Source organism: Seriola aureovittata, chromosome 18 (genome assembly GCF_021018895.1).
Source record: "Seriola aureovittata isolate HTS-2021-v1 ecotype China chromosome 18, ASM2101889v1, whole genome shotgun sequence".
Lineage (NCBI taxonomy): Eukaryota > Metazoa > Chordata > Actinopteri > Carangiformes > Carangidae > Seriola > Seriola aureovittata.
This window is the reverse complement of record NC_079381.1, coordinates 20,591,851-20,612,766: the sequence shown is the minus strand read 5'-3', so window position 1 is coordinate 20,612,766 and position 20,916 is coordinate 20,591,851. Positions and strand designations below refer to the sequence as shown.

At 44.7% G+C, this 20,916-nt stretch overlaps 1 protein-coding gene across 2 annotated transcripts in view; it reads left to right on the top strand.

The window, feature by feature from the left end:
• The window catches only part of col5a1 (procollagen, type V, alpha 1), a 73,588-nt gene that overhangs the window by 49,824 nt on the left and 2,848 nt on the right, over positions 1-20,916 (top strand). The window contains exons 29-65 of one of the 2 annotated variants that reach the window (XM_056404097.1): positions 146-199; positions 1,810-1,917; positions 3,091-3,144; positions 3,561-3,614; positions 4,385-4,429; positions 4,620-4,673; positions 4,762-4,806; positions 4,921-4,974; positions 5,089-5,142; positions 5,238-5,291; positions 5,766-5,873; positions 5,969-6,058; positions 6,574-6,627; positions 6,915-7,022; positions 7,117-7,224; positions 8,378-8,431; positions 8,563-8,616; positions 8,723-8,830; positions 8,925-8,978; positions 9,092-9,199; positions 11,703-11,756; positions 11,990-12,097; positions 12,212-12,265; positions 12,363-12,416; positions 12,529-12,582; positions 12,703-12,756; positions 12,864-12,971; positions 13,123-13,176; positions 13,272-13,325; positions 13,586-13,693; positions 14,088-14,141; positions 14,251-14,286; positions 14,404-14,457; positions 14,598-14,865; positions 15,966-16,078; positions 17,796-17,864; positions 20,476-20,709. In XM_056404097.1, coding sequence (XP_056260072.1) covers positions 146-199; positions 1,810-1,917; positions 3,091-3,144; positions 3,561-3,614; positions 4,385-4,429; positions 4,620-4,673; positions 4,762-4,806; positions 4,921-4,974; positions 5,089-5,142; positions 5,238-5,291; positions 5,766-5,873; positions 5,969-6,058; positions 6,574-6,627; positions 6,915-7,022; positions 7,117-7,224; positions 8,378-8,431; positions 8,563-8,616; positions 8,723-8,830; positions 8,925-8,978; positions 9,092-9,199; positions 11,703-11,756; positions 11,990-12,097; positions 12,212-12,265; positions 12,363-12,416; positions 12,529-12,582; positions 12,703-12,756; positions 12,864-12,971; positions 13,123-13,176; positions 13,272-13,325; positions 13,586-13,693; positions 14,088-14,141; positions 14,251-14,286; positions 14,404-14,457; positions 14,598-14,865; positions 15,966-16,078; positions 17,796-17,864; positions 20,476-20,709 — 2,952 coding nt within the window. Of the gene's footprint in view, positions 1-145; positions 200-1,809; positions 1,918-3,090; positions 3,145-3,560; positions 3,615-4,384; positions 4,430-4,619; positions 4,674-4,761; positions 4,807-4,920; positions 4,975-5,088; positions 5,143-5,237; positions 5,292-5,765; positions 5,874-5,968; positions 6,059-6,573; positions 6,628-6,914; positions 7,023-7,116; positions 7,225-8,377; positions 8,432-8,562; positions 8,617-8,722; positions 8,831-8,924; positions 8,979-9,091; positions 9,200-11,702; positions 11,757-11,989; positions 12,098-12,211; positions 12,266-12,362; positions 12,417-12,528; positions 12,583-12,702; positions 12,757-12,863; positions 12,972-13,122; positions 13,177-13,271; positions 13,326-13,585; positions 13,694-14,087; positions 14,142-14,250; positions 14,287-14,403; positions 14,458-14,597; positions 14,866-15,965; positions 16,079-17,661; positions 17,731-17,795; positions 17,865-20,475; positions 20,710-20,916 lie in introns of both variants that reach the window. The other variant, XM_056404096.1, reaches the window with a different exon arrangement.

The following is a 20,916-nucleotide window of genomic DNA, read 5'->3' as shown; positions in this document are numbered from 1 at the left end:
GACTTCATATCTGTGTGTGTGTGTGTGTGTGTGTGTGTGTGTGTGTGTGTGTGTGTCTGCTGAATACAACACAAATGGTTTCACCATCTGTATTATCCAATTCTTTCTCCTTCATTACATCCTCACCTCTTTATTCTCTTGCTAGGGTGAAGATGGCTTCCCCGGCTTCAAGGGAGATATGGGTATCAAGGGCGACAGGGTAAGGCTTCTTTGTTTACACTTTACTCAACCGGATGTGTCCATCACGTCTTGACAGAAGCTCATCAGATGAATTATACTAATGAAACAGCTGTAAATTCTGAACTGTTATCGGGGGTTAAGTATTTTGGGGGTGACCTTTACTCGAACTAAGTCAAAGCACCAACCACGTCTCTCACGTTAGCCCCTTATGGCCCATGCCTCCGTGACTACTGTGGGATTGTGGGTAATGAGCAAACATAAGGTGTTGTTCCAATTGCCAGCTGTTAGTGTGCGCGCGTGCGAACGTGTTTACGTGAGCGGTTTCCAATTCCTTTTTCTATCCCCTCTGCCGCTCTCCAGTCAGTCCAAACCTCAGCAACTTCAGGAGTTTGACAGGTTTACCCAGCACCCGCATCCTTTTCCAAACTGCGTCAGGGTTTTACTCTGTCAAGTCAAAGGAGAAACACCTTTTTACAGTGAGAAACATAACTTAGCACCAGTTTCTTACTTCAAACATCAAACTCCCAATCCCTGACCCGGCTCTGTATAGCCGAGTGCAGAAAGGAAGGAGAAATCAATGGCACTTTAAACCCCTTCAAACCCATGAGAGGGACAGGGGGCTCCAGCCTCTTTTCCTCTGGAGACGTAGCAGATCCAGATGAAAGCAAAGATTTGAGGAGGCCCACTGCTCTGGAGGAGACACACATGGGCTAGAATCTAAATGACTAATTTTTAAGCATGCCTATGAAAAGCGTGTGTGTGTGTGTGAGCGCTCAATTCAAAGTGTTCTCTTTGATGAGCCTGCGAGTGCGAGTCAAGTACAGTTTGCTTGATGCCGTTTTATGTGTACTAGAGTGTGGGTGCGCGCACTTGCGCTCGCTCGTGCAGCTCCGCACAAGCCTTTAACTAGATACCTTTCACACGCCGCTGCAGCGACCGGTTGTCAGAGCATTTAGTGTGTGTCCTGCTTGAAGGAGAACACACTTACAGAGAGAAGCCATAATAGGATCGCTAACTGCTTTGAGGGACAGGCAGCAAGGGAAAATAGCCTCACTTGATTGCTTAAGCAACTTTACACAAACAGCAGTTTGAAAAAGGGTGACCTGAATTATCTTGTTCCTCATGTGACCCGATGAATATGGAATTATCTAATACAGTGTGAATCATTTCTTTTTTTTTATGTTCAGTGAGGACATGACAATACCCCGTATATAAAGCTCTCATGAGACAAAAAAAAACAACTGCAGAACACTGTGTGTTTGTGCAGGACACCATCACTCACTGTGAGAAACTGACCACTAGGTTTTTGAGACCTTTAATTCCCCTGCAGACTCTGACCACTAGTGGCGCCGCACCAGGAATGTGTAATGTTGTGTTTCATATAGCAACGCACCAACAAAAGCCAGAGAAGAAGGACAATGCTGACCCCAAAATTGATTTTGTTAAACTTGTTATTTCTCAGCATGGTTGTAAAAATTGTAGTTTAAGGGACAATGATTAAAGATAAGTCTATGTATGATATTCAGGTACAAGTATGTGCTCAGCCCTAATGATAACAGTGGGTCCAGTGTATTGTGTCAAAGTAGAAAGGATGTGATATTTATGGCTTCTGCTTCTTGCGTTTTCCAGGGAGAGCTCGGACCTGCAGGACCCAGAGGAGAAGACGGTCCAGAGGGGCCAAAGGGTCGCTCAGGCCTCCCAGGAGATGCTGGTCCTCTTGGCCCAAGTGGTGAGAAGGTAAGCTTCGTGATTTTGCCTGTTGGGCTCCTACAACTAAGGCGCGCTGATATCCCACAGATACTCTATGCCTACATTTTACACTGACTGATAAAACAGGATAAAAATCCGAGTTGTTATTTTGTATCATCAGTCATGTTTGATCTTGGATGATGGCTCAGCAGGGCTTAACGAGGAAAATTGTTTTTCCGATCGGTCTGCTCTGAACAGCAGCCGATTTTTCACTGCTGCTGCTCTTGAATCAACTGGGAGCAGAAAATGGATTCAGTCCTTAACATTCTATTATTGTGAAATTGAACACTGGGTAAGCTGTTGCTGACAACACTTTAAAAAAAACAAAAAAACCCCCAGAATTTATTCTTCGAGGTAAAGCAGCCTCTCTGTGATCTTTCACTGAAGGTTACAAGTTGGCTTGCACAGATTGCTCTGAATCTTGAGTTGTACATATATTTACTTTACGGCAGCGTTATAGATGTAGAGTCTGGTCTGCATCTGGATCACACATGAGGTAACAGCTGAGTCATTTTCAATTCATAATCAGAGACTGCACAACAGACAACATGTAGTTTTTACCATTGGAATAAGACTTTACATTCACAGCCTTACAGATGTAGTATAAAGTGTGTCGGATGCAGTTTGCTTGTCTTGCATTAAGGTTTGCAGGATACTCATTAGGAGATCAGCTTTGTATAGAATTTATCTTCTATAAAAATAGAATTCTACTGATAAATTGGAGATTTCATTACTCATAACCCATTAAATTCACATTAGTACTAAGTGTCTTATATATTTAATGCATTCATCAAAAGCATAGTGCAATATGGAATTACATAACGTGGGCACTGACCCAAAAAAAAACAAAATAGAGATTTTACACACGAGGTTAAGTTCACTCATCAGAGTACTACTGTGAAGATCTGTGGATCTGGAGCGAGCTTTGTAAAGTTTGAAAAATAACTGATTTGTGTTACACACTGGAGTTTTGCAGTTTGAAAGTAGCTGTCGGCTTGCATTATGGGAACTGTAGGATCCAGGATATCTGCCGTTGCTGAATCGATTTTTCAACATGCATCTAATGAGTCTGACAAATTTGAATTTGAAAGTGCAATTATCAATCACTGGAGCGACCTTTGAAGTACATCCAAAAACACATTTGGCTTTTCTCATTTACAGGGTAAACTCGGAGTTCCCGGACTGCCAGGATACCCAGGAAGACAAGGACCAAAGGTAACTGCGCACGTATTGCCAAACAATATTGTCACTAAGTCAGGGCTTTCAGTATAGAGGAACTTGAAAAGGGACACAATTTGGCCAACATGTCCCTGCACTCATGTTTCTCTGCACATTTGAAAGAGAATGAAAAATGTGCACATGTGCATGTGAAGGCAGCTTTGCTGAACCTTTGATAGTTCATCCTTTATCCACAGCCACAGTCTGACAACTGGACATGCTTGAAGCTCCCTGATCAAAGAGCTGGGGATTTAAATATGCCTTTTGGCAACAATAAAACACTGCTGTTATTTACAGTGCACCCAGTGTCCTGTTGCATTTAATAAACTGGGGATATCTCAGGGAATAAACAAAGGATTTAATATATAAGTTTTCTCTCTCAAATGATTAATTACTGTCGTTCTCGCACACAGGGATCTCAGGGTTTCCAAGGTTTCCCTGGCGCCAATGGAGAGAAAGGAACTCGGGTATGTCGGATAGACTTCTTATTAATCTCCTCATTCCTACAAAGGCAGGATCAATACGAGCGCTGGAGACAGGCTCCTGTCCAGGCTCCAGATTTATCAACCTACAGGAGGTTGCATGGCTCTAATCTAAAGAACAGAAAGACAATTCTATTCCCTTCTTGATTACCATTTACCCAACCCATTCCAAACCACCAAAAGCATTGTTTATCACTTTGTGATACTTGTGCAATGTTTCATTTTCTTTGTTTAAGGGATGGGCCATTAGCTCGCCTGCAAGACTAATGGTTTGTCACCGAGAGTGGAGCAAGCCACACAAAGATTTTCATCTTCACAAAACATTTGTGAAGTTTATGAGACTGAGCCGGCAGACAGAAAGGGATAATAGTGCCATTAACATAGTTTCACAGCACTTGTTTGAAACTTAAAGGCTACACTAAAGATGTAATTGTTTCTCTCATTAAAAATGTATGCAGGCGCTGTAATTGCAATATTTCTTTAAAGACATTATATTGTTTATTAAAATGTCCTTTTCTGAGCTAGTAATGGATGTAATGTAAGTGCTGATAAATACTGATGGTAATTTTGTAGCAGGTAATTCCTAATTAATGTTAAAAGATGATCTCTGAGCTACTAAAGGGCCCAATTCTGCTGAAATCTGCTTGCAAATGTGACTGTCTGCTGGCATTAGATTCCTCCTTCCAGAGGATGCAGCCTCTTAATGATGCGAGTGCCACTCCTTTGATCATTGTGTGTGTTCGTCGTGTCCACAGGGAACAGCAGGAAAGCCTGGCCCACGCGGACAGAGAGGACCAACGGTTAGTCTTACTCAGCAGACTCATGCTTATATACAGATGGCAATCTTGGCACCTGAGTGGAAGTGGAGATTCAACCTGGGCATGCTTGAGGGGAATCCAAAATGAGACAGTTATTAAGTCCAACATTTTCAGGTCACAAATAACTCTCAGGATCCTTTCTATTATTTTAATCACGTCGTCTTTTCTCAAGGGGCCTCGAGGAGAGCGAGGGCCAAGAGGACCAACCGGAAAAGCTGGACCAAAGGTATGTAAATTACTATTATTTTTATTTCCTATTTTGCGCATATGTTGTTTCCAAGCCCACCATTTAATCCCTCCTTTTGTCTCTTCAGGGTAACTCAGGAAATGACGGCCCACCAGGACCTCCCGGTGAGAGGGTACGTACCATCGCGCATCAGCGGTCGTCGGTTCATTTCAGCCTGACAGCATCGTATCGGTTTCCATAAGAGACAACACATCATTAACCAGAAGTCTTTTGTTGTTTGTTTCAGGGTCTGCCAGGCCCTCAGGGACCAACAGGTTTCCCAGGACCAAAGGGGCCTCCTGTAAGTCCAAACTCATTACACCACACACAGCTCTCTGTATGAACCCATCATAACTTTTGTCGCTCTCTTTGTTTTGTATTGTATATTAATGGAAACTCATTGTGTATTTCTCAGGGACCCGCAGGGAAAGACGGACTGCCTGGACATCCTGGACAGAGAGGAGAGACTGTGAGTAAAGTGCTCTGATTATTCAGCTCTTCATCTGTCTTCCACCAAAATCACATGTTGATAATTCTGTTTTGTTTTTCTTCTGTAATAATCAGGGATTCCAAGGCAAGACAGGCCCCCCTGGTCCCCCAGGTGTGGTTGGACCTCAGGTGAGTCACTGACCATCTTCTTCCTCCCTTACGTGTACTATCAGTTTTGTTTATCTGCCAAAGACAAACCTCGTACCTATATATCGAGCCGTGACTTAAGTGTTGTTTATACTCTTTCATGTTAGCAGTGGGCTCTTCATCCATTATGCATAAACGTTTAACAGACTTTCCCTCGCAGCCGCTTTGCTAATGCCAGCTGAGAACATTGATGATAATGGAGCTGTATGTGGCCTTAATGACTAGTAGACCGCCCACACAGCAAATGTTCCGCTTCTCCACGCCATGTTTTGTAATAGCTGGAGAAATTGTAACATCTTTTGTGTATTTGAATTGCTGATTCTGCTCACAGTGTTCCTTCTGCCATCCTCTTCTTCACACCTCCTCTGCTTCTGGGTTTCATGCTGTAGTATCCATGGTTTTATTTATGTTTTGATTTGTTTTGGTTTGTTTTGTTTGTTTTCCCCCCAATTATAGGGACCAACAGGTGAGACCGGACCAATGGGAGATCGGGGTCACCCTGGACCCCCAGGCCCACCTGGTGAGCAGGGTCTACCTGGAGCTGCAGGCAAAGAAGGAGCCAAGGTGACGTCCGAAGCTCTATTTCCGCACCCTATCAGTATAATACATATCTGTATTAGCACTTCTAACATTTGCTTCCTTTGTGTTCTGACCTGCAGGGTGACCCCGGCCCTGCTGGCCCAGCAGGTAAGGATGGCCCTCCTGGGCCTAGAGGTTTCCCTGGAGAGAGAGGTCTTCCTGGCCCTGTGGTGAGTGTTGCCTTCTGCTCCAATTGAGTACAATTGCTGCTCTCAGATTTAATATCTTTCACAGCGTGGTTATTGCATAATAGTTCTGGACTGTTAAATCTCTGTAAGACTGTGGTGAACCTCAAGATTCAGACATGATATCAGATCCCTGTGTGGGCTTCAGTAAAGGAACAGTGTGCTCTAGGGTGTTTATTTTTTTTTTTTTTTTTCTCTCGCTTGACAAAGTCATGTCCTGGTTGTTATGCAATCCGCCCTTATTTGTTGGCAAAACAGCTTTTCATTTAACTTTATGGTTGCAGAAATTATGCGATACACCTGTTCCTTTGCAATGTAACGGATGTTCGCAGCAGTTTCACTAAATCACTGCTCTCAGCCTCCACTTTGGGGACTATAGGAGGTTTTCCCATCTCACACTGAGCTTGTTTTGAAGATAGGGAGTCCAGTGTAAGACAGGATGTGTTCTTCCCCCAACAGATGTTTGTTTTCTGAAGCCGTCATCTTATTTTGTTCCGCAGGGGGCTCACGGCCTGAAAGGGAATGAAGGTCCTCACGGTCCTCCTGGCCCTGCTGTGAGTACAATTTACTGCATCACATCCTCACTTTGTCACTCTCATTCTCTCACCTTCCACATTATGTCTCCATCTGTGGGAATTGTCTCCATGGCGAAGTTCCCACCCTCATTTGTTCGGGGCTCTTACACAACATAATGATATGCAGTTTGCTACTTACATAAGAGAGGTCTGACCTATTTGGTGGATGTGTCTGACATTATGACTTTGTTTCAGTGTTTCACTGTTAAAACTTTGAGATTTTATCCTTTGATAACTGATAATACCGCTTCATGGTGGTACTGTAGGGTTCTCCCGGCGAGCGTGGTCCTGCTGGCCCAGCCGGACCTACAGGTCTTCCTGGACGTCCTGGCCCCCAGGGACCTCCAGGCCCTGCTGGAGAGAAAGGCGGACCGGTAAGAACATCACATTAATAGAGATTGCTGTGACATACAGACAAATAGCTGAATTTAGCATGGCTGACAACATGTTTATATACTATGACAACAGGGAGAGAAAGGACCTCAAGGCCCAGCTGGAAGAGATGGTATTCAGGGACCTGTGGGTCTGCCAGGACCCGGAGGACCTCCTGGACCACCTGGAGAGGATGGAGACAAGGTGAGTTGGTTTGTTTTCTTGTTCAGGTAAAGAGATTCAGTAAAGCTGCATTAAAGCTTTCATTGTTTTGGCACTCTGCATCATGCACACACTCGCTTCCACACGACTGTATAATACATACACAGTTACCATCTTCCAAAGACACTCAACTTCACAGCTGAGATCTAAGCCGGTTATCCTTTTGTCTCTTTTCCCCGCGACCTCAAACGCTCAAAGGGGAATTTGTCTGACAGAGTTTGCATCGATTACCAGATCTTTTAAAACGCGAACCTGCCTCGTCGCCGCTTTGTACCCTCCTGTACAAACAGGCAGAGGGAGAGGGAGGAAATTTTGTGGCTGTGACAGAATTTGTGAAAGTGACCCTTTGGTATTCAGAAGCAAGAATATCTCCTCATCCCCTCTGAAAACATTTGCAGGAAGATCAGCTATGGAGATACTCAGAGGATAATCTCTTATCCTTTGAAGAATGCCTCAGTTCTTAACTGGCCTCACAATGGTCCCCGCGGTGTAGACGGACACAGACAAATACAGAGGGTATTTGCCATGCAGATAAAAAGAATCTCACAAGCTAATGTTTACACACATTCAGACACTTTCTCATTATTAGTCCCATTCCACAGGGGAATGGACAACTCCAAGGCCTTTATTTAAGAGACTAATGCTGCCTCACAAAGAGCATTGTCTGACTCAAACCCAAAAGTAAATGCCTTTGGCTTTGCTAGTTATTAGCAGCATTTCTGCAAACACCCACAGCATGTGGAGGCTTTGAAATAATAGTGCAAGGTTCGTCATTCTGGGAATTGTGGTGCAAACAGGTTGAGATGGGACTAATTATCTATTCTGTTTTGGCTGCTAGTAACACCAGTGGCTCAACCATCATCATAAGCCCCCCCCCCCCTCAGATGTGAGCTATATTTGTCGCCACTTGTTAGAAAAAGGAGTGATGTAATCGAAAAATACACAGACAGACTCTAAGAATGGCAGTATATAGATGAGTGTAAGTTTTAATGTGCATTGACGTGTCATCTTTGATCGTTTGATTATAATTTAACAAAATCCTTTGTCATATTTCATCTCCTTCTCACTCGTGCGTTAGTTTGAACTGAGAGATTTTTCTGTCTTGATTTCACACTGTGGTCTTTTCCTTCCTCAGGGAGAGCTGGGAGAGCCAGGCCAGAAAGGAAGCAAGGGTGACAAAGGAGAACATGTAAGAAACTGCTTATTTACAGCATCATAGAAAACTCATTATTATTCATCATTCATCTTACAATTTTCTTCTTAAATACATTGCTTTTGAATCGTGACCGTCATTTTGATGCGTTTCCTTCTCCTCTGCAGGGTCCACCCGGTCCTACTGGCCCTCAAGGACCCGTTGGAGCACCTGGTCCTGCTGTACGTATCCAGCTTGGGTTGTGTCGTCAGATCATTTAGCACCTCATTTACTGTATTTATATTGTGTATGTGACCCCCCCCCCCCTTTATCTGTCGCCGTGTGCAGGGTGCAGATGGTGAGCCCGGTCCCAGAGGTCAGCAGGGTCTGTTCGGCCAGAAGGGAGATGAAGGATCAAGAGGATTCCCTGGACCTCCAGGCCCAGTTGGGCTGCAGGTGCGGACTGTAATGAAGAAACACAAACTGTGGTCAAATGTTATCATTGAGAAACAGTGAGACAATATGATTAAATCCTTCCTGCTTTCCTCAGGGCTTGCCTGGTCCACCTGGTGAGAAAGGTGAAACCGGAGACGTTGGTCAAATGGTAAGAATTATTATAAGTTGACACTCATTCTGATTGGCTTACTATTCAATACATTACAAGCAGGATGCAGGTGAAATGTAGTTCTAAATTACATTTCTTATCCTTCCCTGTAGGGTCCACCTGGTCCCCCTGGTCCTAGAGGCCCCTCAGGACCCCCAGGAGCCGATGGCCCTCAGGGACCTCCCGGTGGTATTGGAAACCCTGGCGCTGTTGGAGAAAAGGTAACCCTCTCTCCTGTTTCAGGTTTGATCACTTCTGTTTGTCGCCTGCTTTGCAAGGAGGGGGGAGGGGGTGCAGAGTGGTGCAGTTGAGGTTTTTGTGTAAGCACATCAGGTAGCGTAGTGCTGTTGTGATGATCCTTTTATGCAGGAAACTGCATCTGTTTTTAATGTACACCCTCCACCTCTTTAGTTGGTTAAAGTGTAAACACAGATATCTCCATACTCACAAAAGCCTTTCAGTCGTGTTGTTCTGTGCATCCTTTTATGAAGGTAATTGTATCCGTCCTGTAGGCAATTAACTGAAAGAACATTTTTAATCACTTTAGTAAACAGATATTCAGACGGAGCAAAAATTAAAACACATTTTATTTAACTTAAACACACCACAGATATCGCTGTCTACCAAATACAATTTTGTGCACATAATTACACACAGAAATGCTGATTTCATTGTCTCCTGGAGACATTATTTGTAAAAGGTACATCAACTGCCCATGTGAATTCTATTATTTTGACTGCTGTATCATCATCATTTGTGCTTTGGTGTCCTGCGCTTTCCAGATAGGAACAGTTTTCTCTGTGAGAAGCCAGTCTGCTCTGAAACTGTCTGTTGCTTTTAACATGGATGAGTGGAGCTGTTGTGTGGCCATTATGGAAGCCCACTCCGCGCGCTGCATTCATGCATTCATCCAAACGACAATGTATTCGTGCCTTTTCTTTTCCAAGTGGCAACAAAAATACTGCGCACAGACTCTCTGGAAGTGGATTCTTAATTTTTAGTTCATGCAAATTTTTCTAGAGAGGTAGACAACGCAACAAAGAGGTCCCCAAGTGGACTTGATGTCCGCAACCGCTGTGGCACCTGTCACATTTTTCATTGTAACCTGCCTCTGAGCCAGGTGTGATCCCGTTTTTATCCAGCTGACTGGTTTTTCTAACACTTTGGAGGAGGCAGATTCAGTGTATCTAGCAGTTTGTTTGAGTGCTCTGCGGTGAGGACTGTGAATGATACCTCTTTACAAGGTTTTTGCAGCCATTAATATTTCACATGCCTATTTATATGATACCCTTTTAAATGGGACATAATCTTTTTTTATTTTATTTTTTTCCTGCCGCCGAGTGACAGATGCACAGATAATCTAACGGACAGGCTGCCATCCCCAACAGTGCTGTTGCTGAGTGGAGAGTATGAATAAATACTCAACGGCACCATACTTGCGATTCTAAGATGATAAATACATTATTAAAATGCGCCTCTCATAACATCATCTCCCACTCTTATTTGTTGCTGCTCTTTTCTTATGAAAGGCCTGCTCTGGCAGCTTCTGCAGCTGCTGGACTGCAGTGCGCAGCACTTTCAGCTCATTTTCTGTCCGTGGTGATGGTGTGATTTGTTTTATCTAGTTCAGTCAATAGAATCACCTTTCGCCCCCTTCATAATCTCCCTGAGGATGGCCTGTCCTCCTGTGCAGACAAAAACACACCGCTCTTTTGGCTAATCGCGCTTCAGCTGATCTGGCATTTTATTAGCCAGCCCAAGGAGCTGGCAAGCGACTGAGCTCAGGCTTTTTTTTCTGTAAACACATATAACAGTGATGAGCAGCTGTCGTTCATGCTCTTGCTTTCCCTGCCCTCAGCAGATTCTCCCAGCGTCCCTGTGGTGGACATGAGCAGGCTGTCTTAAGGATACAGTCATGGCCTGTGCAAGGCTTCCTCAGATGCAACATTGCATAAAGACCAGTGTACGCTCCTAATTCAGGAGGATCAGTCATGCTTTTGAAACAGGCGCACCAACTGCTTAGAGTGGATTTCTTGACAGCAGCGAGAGCCGTTATGGAAGACAGCCAGGCACTGTTTTAAAAGCTTCGGTTGATGTTCACAACACAGAGCCGCTGTTCATGCCAGAGAGAAGAGCTGCGCTATCGATCGGCGCTTTCTCCCCACTAAACATGACGTGGGATAATATTTTTTTCCCCCGAAAACAGGTGTGGCAGAGTGCATCTGCAGTAAACCCAGGACGGCAGGACGGTAGGGCTCATGTGACAGTGAATAACGATAGTGTCCAGCTGATAGGTGAGTCAACAGGGCAATCGTCCAGTAAGGCAGGAGGAAAGAGGACAAGATATATGAGCAGGGTGCAGGGAGAACAGTGCGGTCAGCGCCCTCTTTTGCGCCAGCCACCCAATCCACCTGCCCTTGATGGATTGAAATCTCTCATGTCATCTCTTTCTATCCCCATTAGGGTGACAAGGGCACCAGGACAGTGAGAGCTGCTGTAAATGATGGGATTTTTAGAACCGTGTTGGATCAACAAATCACCTGTCTGATAATGTATGTCTCATTCTTACCCTCTAATATCTCCTCGCTCTCTCTCTCTCTCTCTCTCTCTCTCTCTCTCTCTCTCTCTCTCTCTCTCTCTCTCTCTCTCTCTCTCTCTCTCTCTCTCTCTCTCTCTCTCTCTCTCTCTCTCTCTCTCTCTCTCTCTCTCTCTCTCTCTCGTCAGGGAGATGCTGGTGAAACAGGAGAACCAGGTCTTCAGGGAGAACTTGGCCCACCAGTGAGTTATCAGATTCTGTTTTCTCCATTTTTTTTTACATGATAAGAAATGAAAGGACCAGCGATCATCACCACTGAGGAAAATGGATCGTTGTTGGTCAATAGTTAGAGAACAGATGTCAGTTTATCTACAATGACCATAAAGTATAATGAGGCGGTTTCCTTTGACACTTTCCACTTTCTTTCTACCGGTCTCTCTGAATTAGAATTTCTCATAACTGTGTATTACTCCAGGGTCCAAGAGGAGAGCGAGGAGAAAAGGGAGAGGGTGGTCCAGCTGGTGCAGCCGGGCCTCCCGGTCCTAAGGGTCCCCCTGGAGATGATGGTCCTAAAGGCAGCCCAGTAAGTTCTATTCCTCCTTCAGTTTAACCTCACGCAGGGGATCATATTGATTTGAAAATAAATGTATTATCGTAACAACAAAAAAAAACTAATTCAGCTTCTATTGATTTTCAGGGTCCAAGTGGTTTCCCTGGTGACCCTGGCCCCCCTGGCGAGCCTGGTCCTGCTGTACGTATGGCATTAATCACGAATTGTGCAACTCTTCATCGCAGCTTGTTGTTGACGTAATGCAGCTTGACTGAGGTTCTGTTCAATTCTTCTGCAGGGGTTAGACGGTCCAACTGGTGACAAGGGAGATGATGGAGAAGCCGGTCAGGCTGTGAGTGTTAATGGCACAGCTCTGTGTTATTACTGTATAGATAAAGGTTTTTATTCAAATTGCAAATGATTTAATTTTCTTTTAATTTTCACCCTCTGAAATCTTAAACTAGGGTTCACCTGGACCCACCGGAGAGTCTGGTCCCTCTGGACCACCAGGAAAGAGAGTAAGTACCGTCCTGTGCCGTCTCCTCCTCGTCTTTGCAAAATTTTATCAATGTCAGAATGCTGCAGTGTTCTGTCTTTTTAGTGTGCAATATTAATCTGTCATCTGTTTTTTAAAAAAGGGCCCCCCTGGAGCTGCAGGACCTGAGGGAAGACAAGGAGAGAAGGGAGCCAAGGTAACACATCCAACAAATAACACAGACATTACACCAACAATGTCAAAAAACAACAACAAATGAGCGAGAATCAAATGGGTAATGTGTATCCTGTTTTCGTGTGAAAGGGAGAGCCTGGCTTGGAAGGTCCCCAAGGAAAGACAGGTCCTGTTGGTCCTCAAGGATCACCTGGCAAGCCCGGTTCTGAGGGCCTCAGGGGTATCCCTGGCCCAGTTGTAAGTAAAGTGTTTCTTACCTTCACACCAATTCATCACAGTCATTTTGAAGAGCTTCAATAAAAAGCTGGTGTACATGAACAGTTTCTGATAAAGAGGCAGAGCAGTGAGTGAGGCTTAAAAACACGGTTTAATTGGTGTTTCTGTGCAGGGAGAGCAAGGTTTACCTGGTCCTCCAGGCCCAGATGGACCTCCCGGACCTATGGTGAGTAGAAGTGACTCCAGGCCTTTGAACTGAGGTATTTCACATAATATCTGCAGTTGATCTGAATCCATATTCACCTGTTATTCCTCTCATAGGGCCCTCCTGGTTTACCTGGTTTGAAAGGAGACTCAGGTGTCAAAGGAGAAAAGGTGAGCCACTCCAGCAATTACTCAACTGATGTGAAAGTTTTGATGTGTAGCATAAGCTTCAGTAAATACTGTAACAAAGACTAATGGATGTAATTTACTTACAGACTGATTAGATCTGTTGTTTGCCTCCAGCCATCCGATCATTACTCTAATGATTAGCGGCTGTGCCAGATAGATATATTATAGGACTAATGTTTGGTGATGGTGTGTTATTGACTGTTGTATTGATAATAAGCGTGCGTGTTGTTCTCTGCCCTTAGGGCCATCCAGGTCTCATCGGTCTTATCGGACCCCCAGGTGAACAGGGAGAAAAGGGTGACAGAGGTCTCCCTGGTCCCTCAGGAGCTGCTGGTCCCAAAGGAGACAACGTGAGCAAACCAACCTGCACTTGAGCCACAGAAAAAGAATCCTGCACATGCCCACACATTGTATTTTTAATTCTGTGTACACATAACAGACCGTTGGGTGTTGCAGAAGAGTAATACCATTTGTGCCAACAATCTTCCCACTGAAAGTTATTGATTTATATTTGTGGGTCTTTTTTTAATTTAGCAAAGGCAGAATGTGGTAACCAGTGTTAATATCCCCCATGCCAGTCGATGCTGTTGCACCAGGAGTAAACATAGTTTTTTCTGTTATGATTTCATTCTCTCTCTCTCTCTCTCTCTCTCTCTCTCTCTCTCTCTCTCTCTCTCTCTCTCTCTCTCTCTCTCTCTCTCTCTCTCTCTCTCTCTCTCTCTCTCTCTCTCTCTCCTCCTTCAGGGTATCACTGGTCCCTCAGGTCCACTCGGTCCCCTGGGTCCTCCTGGATTACCTGTAAGACTCTCCTCATCATATCCATATGTTGCACTACAGAAGGCGTCTCACTCAGTAACATGTAATGTCTGAGCTAATATTGATTACTTGTTCATCTCTGCCTCTTCAGGGTCCTCCTGGTCCCAAAGGAGCTAAAGGTTCATCGGTAAGTGTTTCGGTGACAGTGGAACTCCAACGGAAACGATGAGGAGCGTTTCTCATGACACCCGTAAAAATCATGTGACGTTAAAGATTAAGCATTCCTTTAATTTGTCCTCTTCAGGGTCAAACTGGACCAAAGGGAGAGAGTGGTGTACCTGGACCTCCTGGCCCTCCTGTAAGTTAATGCACTAGTCTTTTGAATGGTCTCATTTTGTATGTTATCCTTAGTGCAGGTCGTTAGCTCTTGGGTTTATGGACATTTGCATAATCTCCATCTCCTTACCTCTGTCTCTTCCTTTCATCTCTCCTTCACAGGGCCCTCCTGGCGACGTTATCCACCCACTCCCCATCCAGGCTCCCATTAAGGGCAGAGCGCGTAGGAACATCGACGCCAGCCAGATGGTGGATGATGCACCCATGGATGCCAACTACAAGGACTACGACGACGGCATGGAGGAAATCTTTGGCTCGCTCAACTCCCTGAAACTGGAGATCGAGCAGATGAAGCACCCGCTGGGCACACAGAACAACCCCGCTCGTACCTGCAAGGACCTGCAGCTCTGCCACCCTGATTTCCCCGACGGTTTGTATCACACTCCATCTAAATGAGGCATGAGGCCTATTGTCTAATCCTCTCCCTCCACAGTTTTTCATTTCTGCACTGAACTGGTGTTGATCACATGCACGCAGCAGCTCGCTAGAGATGTTGAGGAAAAGACAATGCTGATGGATAATACATCGAGCTGTATTATGTGGCTGCTAGCTTCACTTTAAGAGCTGCTACAACTCATGTGACACACATACACCGCAAATAGTATACGACCCCAAATTTATGAACATCACCGAAAAGCCAAGGCGAAAATCAAGTGAAGGTGCAGCAGTTACTCGATGAATCGATCAGTCAGTAGGTGGAAAAATAATCAGCAGCAGATTCTCATATGAACTCATATTAATTAAAGTAAGTTTAAGCAAAGATACCAAACTTTCCCTAGTTCTAGTCTGTCATTTGTATTTGCTGCTTATGTGATAATAAATTTGGATTTTAATGGCAGGACAAAAAAAAAGAAAGTAATTTGATGACATCCCTGTGGGCTTCAGATAATCTATTCTGACTTTTATTGACTGAACGATTGAGAAAATAATAATTAGTAGAAGCCCCTTTAATCATGCTGCATGTGGGACATTTCAGCAGCTAATCCGTTATAGCTGCATGACACTGTTTTTTTTCTTACATATGGACTAGTTAATCAAAGTATTTCCATTTTTGAATAATGTCGCACCTCAACAGCAGGAATCGCTTTTCGAAGATGAATGTTTGTTAGAATATAAATACATTTTTAAATGCAGAAAACACCCAACGTTTAAGAATTTGTCGTATATTGTGTTTCACAAGATGTGTGATGTTTGCCTTGAGCGAGTCAGTATTAAACTGTGATTTTTAAAAGGGAGTTTGGTAACATTTTCCCTGCGTAGCATCTCTGCATATAATATAGACGCAGCGTGGAATGGTAGCGTAGACATAGAGACACGAACAATACTTGAGCGCAGGTCGCACAATGTCAGACATTACCTTGACCTGGTGGAGAACAGTACAGGCTTCACTCGATAATTGCTCTCTCTCTCTCTCTCTCTCCCTGTCTCTCTCTCTCTCTCTCTCTCTCTCATTTTTCTCCATCTCTTCAGGTGAGTACTGGGTTGATCCAAACCAGGGCTGCTCTCGGGACGCCTTCAAGGTGTACTGCAACTTCACAGCAGGTGGGGAGAGCTGCATCTTCCCAGATAAGAAGTCTGAAGGGGTAAGTCTGGCCTGCCTGCGCACAAACACATCTGCACACACACTAACAGGAGACAGTCAGGTCGAGGATGTAGTAAGCAGAAAGGCTGAGGCTGGTGCTAGAAAAAAAACTATTTTGAGCTGTTTGTCATTTGATTGACAGTAAAGTAGCGTAAGCTTAATACTCCAGATACGTGAATAATAATCGCCTTTTTTTCCTCACATCTGGGACTAACTGGCGTGCATACTGTATAAATAACCTGCGCATCTCGAGACAGCGCTGTTTGCAACAGGAGTTCTATTGTACCTACTCATGTACCCGTATAATTAGCCTGCATGAGATTACCCGGTGTGTTGTTATGAGGAAGATGTTGGAGATGACTCAGCAGCAGGACTCCCTGCATTCCCCATGAGGGCCAGAGTTATTTAACAAACATGCTAAATCTCTGTTTAGTTCTGACAGTTAGTGCACAGATTCACTCATCCATACGCCATTTTTAGATAGGGTGCCATTAAGAACCTCATCACCTGTAAAAGCCTTTGGCAGGTGACAGGCACAATGAGAAGATTTTTGGTTCATTATGCAGGAGTGTGTCGAGGAGAGGAGAGGAGCAGAGTGGTGAAACACTGGGAACACTGTCTCTGACAAGTCAGGGGTTGTGTAATAGCACAGAGCTACAGCCATTTTAATGATCCCACTCACCAAGCCTCAGAGGAGCAGGAGTTTGTTTAAACTCAGAATAATGAAACAGACTTTTTATAGCGCGCTGCTGATGGGCGGGTCTCGTTTCTGTCGGGGGGTGAAAAGAAAAGCCTGCGCTGTCAGTCCTTGCATCGAGACAGAAAAACACTCCCACGTGTGTTTAGATTGGCACGGTTATTATGAGAGCACACAGTGATACTGTCCACGTACTGTACAGAGAGCCAGACATTGTTATCAGAGATTCTAGAAAAATATAACGTCACTGCAAGGATATATTTCTTCCTCTGCTGGATCCACGCCGGTGGAAACAACTGAAGGTCACCTTCAAGGCAGCGTGGGTTTAATGTACGCCACCTCCCAAACCATAAGTGATCTCCGGCCCATCATTCATTAACCCATTAAGCTATTGATGACACTTCCGTATCAAACCCTGCTCTCTAATTATAGAGAAATTCATCATTGTCATGCCTCAGACCATTAGAGCCGTGCCCTGTTGGCCAATTCACAGCTTTTAATGGCATAACAAAGTTAGTGCGCCATGGCTGCACAGCAGGGAGGGATAGAGGCCGCGGTATAGGAGCTCCTCGCAGGCGATCATTTTTTAATTAATCACTGTGTACTCATGAATTTTTCAGCAGCAATTAGCTGCCAGCTACAGTTTTTACTGTACAAAATGGCATAATGACTCACTAAAAGTCTTCTGCCCTGGTCCGGTTGCTGTGGTTGAGCTAACTGAATACTGTTTCAGGTCTGGAGGACTCCTCAGAGGACAAACAGAGAAGGGAGAAAGAAAAAGAAAAAACTGAATGGGGATGTGTTTCTGTCAGATCTGTGTCCTCTCTTTAACACACTGCTGTTTTTTCCTCCTCCTGCTCTGCCTCTCTGTTGATCCATGCCCTCAGGCTAGGCTCACATCCTGGGTAAAGGAGAATCCCGGCTCCTGGTTCAGTGAATTCAAACGTGGTAAACTGGTAAGCCAGACTTCCGACTTCCTCAAGTCCCTTTCCCTTCCCTGAACGCCTCTTATATTTTACAGAGCAAAATGGCAAAATGGCCCAAAGACTCGCCAGGCACATGGTATAGTCACTACAAGAGAGGTTCCCTGGTAAGTGGCCCTGCCTGCGGTCCCAGAGTCCTGGCTCCTGGCCTGGACTCTGTGTGTCCTGAGGCTCTGCATGGTTCTGGTTCTGCCCTACAAAAGTATGTATATGCACTGGCACCTTGCTTGTTCTGTTATTGTGGTGCATGATTCAGCACGGGCTGCACTCACCTTCAGTCCAGCAGCACAGGCGATGCTCTTACCAGGAAATGGAGGAGAGGTGTGCGGAGCGTACAGGCAGGTTTTGACTGTGCTGAGGCAACATATCTGTCAGAAGAGAAAACAGTGCGCTGCTCTTTTACTGCAGAAATTCCTGACTGTATTATCCACTGTGCCACACCTCTGCTGCATTAAGAGAGCATCTTCTAAGAGTGACTGTGTGCCTCAACACTCCCATGACTCAAGTAGCATCTTTACAGCCACAGAGAGCTCATTTAACAGTGCGGACAAAAACATCTGGGGGGGGGGGGGCGGCGGCACAAATGTCATTGCCACTCTGCTGCAGCCATTCAGCTGCTCTCACATTCCCGCCGTCTCACATAAACACTACTTAGATCTGGCAGAGTAGCTCTGAGTCAAACGGGTCAGGCACTCAGTCACCACCCAGGGGCTTCTGGGTACTCAGTCACTGTTGACTTGCGGCTGTGATGATAAAGAGGTAATGTTTCTCTGGTGATGTCAGGCTGGATCCACACGCTGTGCGGGACAGGGAGGGAGGGAGGGAAGGGGGGAGGGGGGTTAAGGACCAGTAGGGTAAAAGAGAAAAGCCACTCTGAGGATGAAAAACCTCAGAATGGTTTTTAATTGGAGCCACAGTGACGACACTCAGACGTAAACTGCACCACAAAGTCTTAAGTGTTTATATCTTGTGATTAATTAGCAGATTAAAGGAGTCAGTGGCACTTAATCGTAGCACCAATAGACGGAGAAGATGATAAGCTCTCTGTTATTATCAGGTTTGAGTGTCGGTACTCTGGCTTTCTATATGCATGTGCGATAAGGTGTGTGTGTGTGTGTGTGTGTGTGTGTGTGTGTGTGTGAGTGAGTGTGAGTGTGGGAGAATAAGTGGAGAAAGAACACACCCAGACTCGGACGGTTTGCTGCTCTGGCTGCATGGCATGTTTGCTGCATGCGCTCTACTCTCAGTAAGTCCCGTTTGTCCGACAGACGAAGCAACCGCGTGGATCTGATGGATTCCTGATGGTTGGTATGCCGGTCGTCACTCGCGGACATTAGGCCGAACTGTGACTGGTTGCAAACCTGCTGTCTTATCAGTCAGGATTACAAAGCGCCGTAATCAGCTTTAATGGGATGTCACTCAGTTTTTTTGTAACATGAGCTCAAACAGCAAAATTCTAGGTTAATTCTAGGTTAATTGCCTGACAATTAACATATCATTACTGCAACATATTTCCAATTGAGATAATTACATTTTCATGATTTTACCATAATTTGCTCATATTGGTTCTGTGTTTAACATAATTACACAATCAAGATTTAAATTAGTCATTTAGCCATGCTTATGTTTTGTACTTTGAAGGCAGATTCTTCCACATTAAGCCCTGCACATCAGCACAGCTTACAGGCATTAGGCCTTGGAAATGTTCTGCGCCCTTCCTCCCACTCTGTATGTAATATCACCACCTGATCCACTTTCTAAGCAATGTGGACTTTGATTCAAGGCTCATCTTTTTTTCTTTTTTTTTTTTTTTATTAGCACATATTTGCACATGTTACTGAAGCATAAGGCTGGTAATATTCAATATTTCTTTTTTATTGTCAATAAATCTCCATGAAAAGACAAAAAGCAACAAGGAATTGATTCTACAAAGCCTGATACAGACCTCCACTGTCCTCTGCTCCACAGACTGACGTGTCCCTTTATTACGGTGAACATGGGCACTGTAGTTCATTTTGAAGCGATCCCACCTACTGTAGTGTACATCGTTCTGCCATTGTAAATGTTCAATAGTGCGATGGACGTGTATGAGTCCGCCGCTGAAAATAGATCCCAGCAGAGTGAGCTACAAAACTACAACGTCCAACTGTTTTCAGCTTTTTGTAAAAACAACATAAATATTTGTGACCTTGTTCTAAAGACTGACGGTGCGTCCTCAGGAGGAACGAATGCGTTGCAACAAACGGGATATCCTGAGAGACAAACACTGGTTTTGGTCTTTTCATGGAGTATGTCGACAATAAGAAAAATCTAGAATAACACCAAAGTTAATCTTTAATGATCAGGTCAGTATGTTGGTCTGCGTCACCTGAGTCAATCCCACGAACACTATAAACTTCTGTTAGTTTTGTCTGAGCGTGGTCGTACATATCAGTTGTGTGTCCCCCTCTTTCTAACATTACTGTGAATAAGAAACACGTCCTTGAAATCCCAACTCAGCAGTAAAAAGAAATTACTAATCATAAATTAATTCAAAGTGACTCCCAAGAGACGGAAACACTGCAAAGTATAGACATGAGTGTGTTCAGTAAATCTTTGCAGTATCTTCAGGACATCCTTCCCCTCGGTTCACTGGTCCCGTCTCCTGCTGTTAAGTTTGTGATGCTCAGCTCCCATCTGCATTTCTTTTTCTTTTCTTTTTTTCTTGTTTTTTTGCAGCTCTCCTACGTGGACGCGGAGGGCAACCCGATCGGCGTGGTCCAGATGACTTTCCTGCGGTTGCTGAGCGCGGCGGCCAGACAGAACATGACATACAACTGCTACCAGTCGGCGGCCTGGCACGACCTGGACCAGGACAACTACGACAAGGCCATCCGCTTCCTGGGCTCCAACGATGAGGAGATGTCGTACGATAACAATCCCTACATCCGCGCCCTGGTCGATGGCTGTGCGGTAAGTCAAAGAGAGAGAGAGAGATGTGTGTTGTGCGTGCGAGTGTCTGTCGGCGGGTGGCGGGATGCCTTTGATCAGCGCCGTCAGTAAAATGTCTCTGTTGTCTTTGTAGTGGCTCAGTCAATAAGAGCCCGAGCAAAGAGTGTGATGTTTTATTTTTTTATTTCTAAAGAATATTTCCTTCACACGCTAACTCTCCCTCCTGCT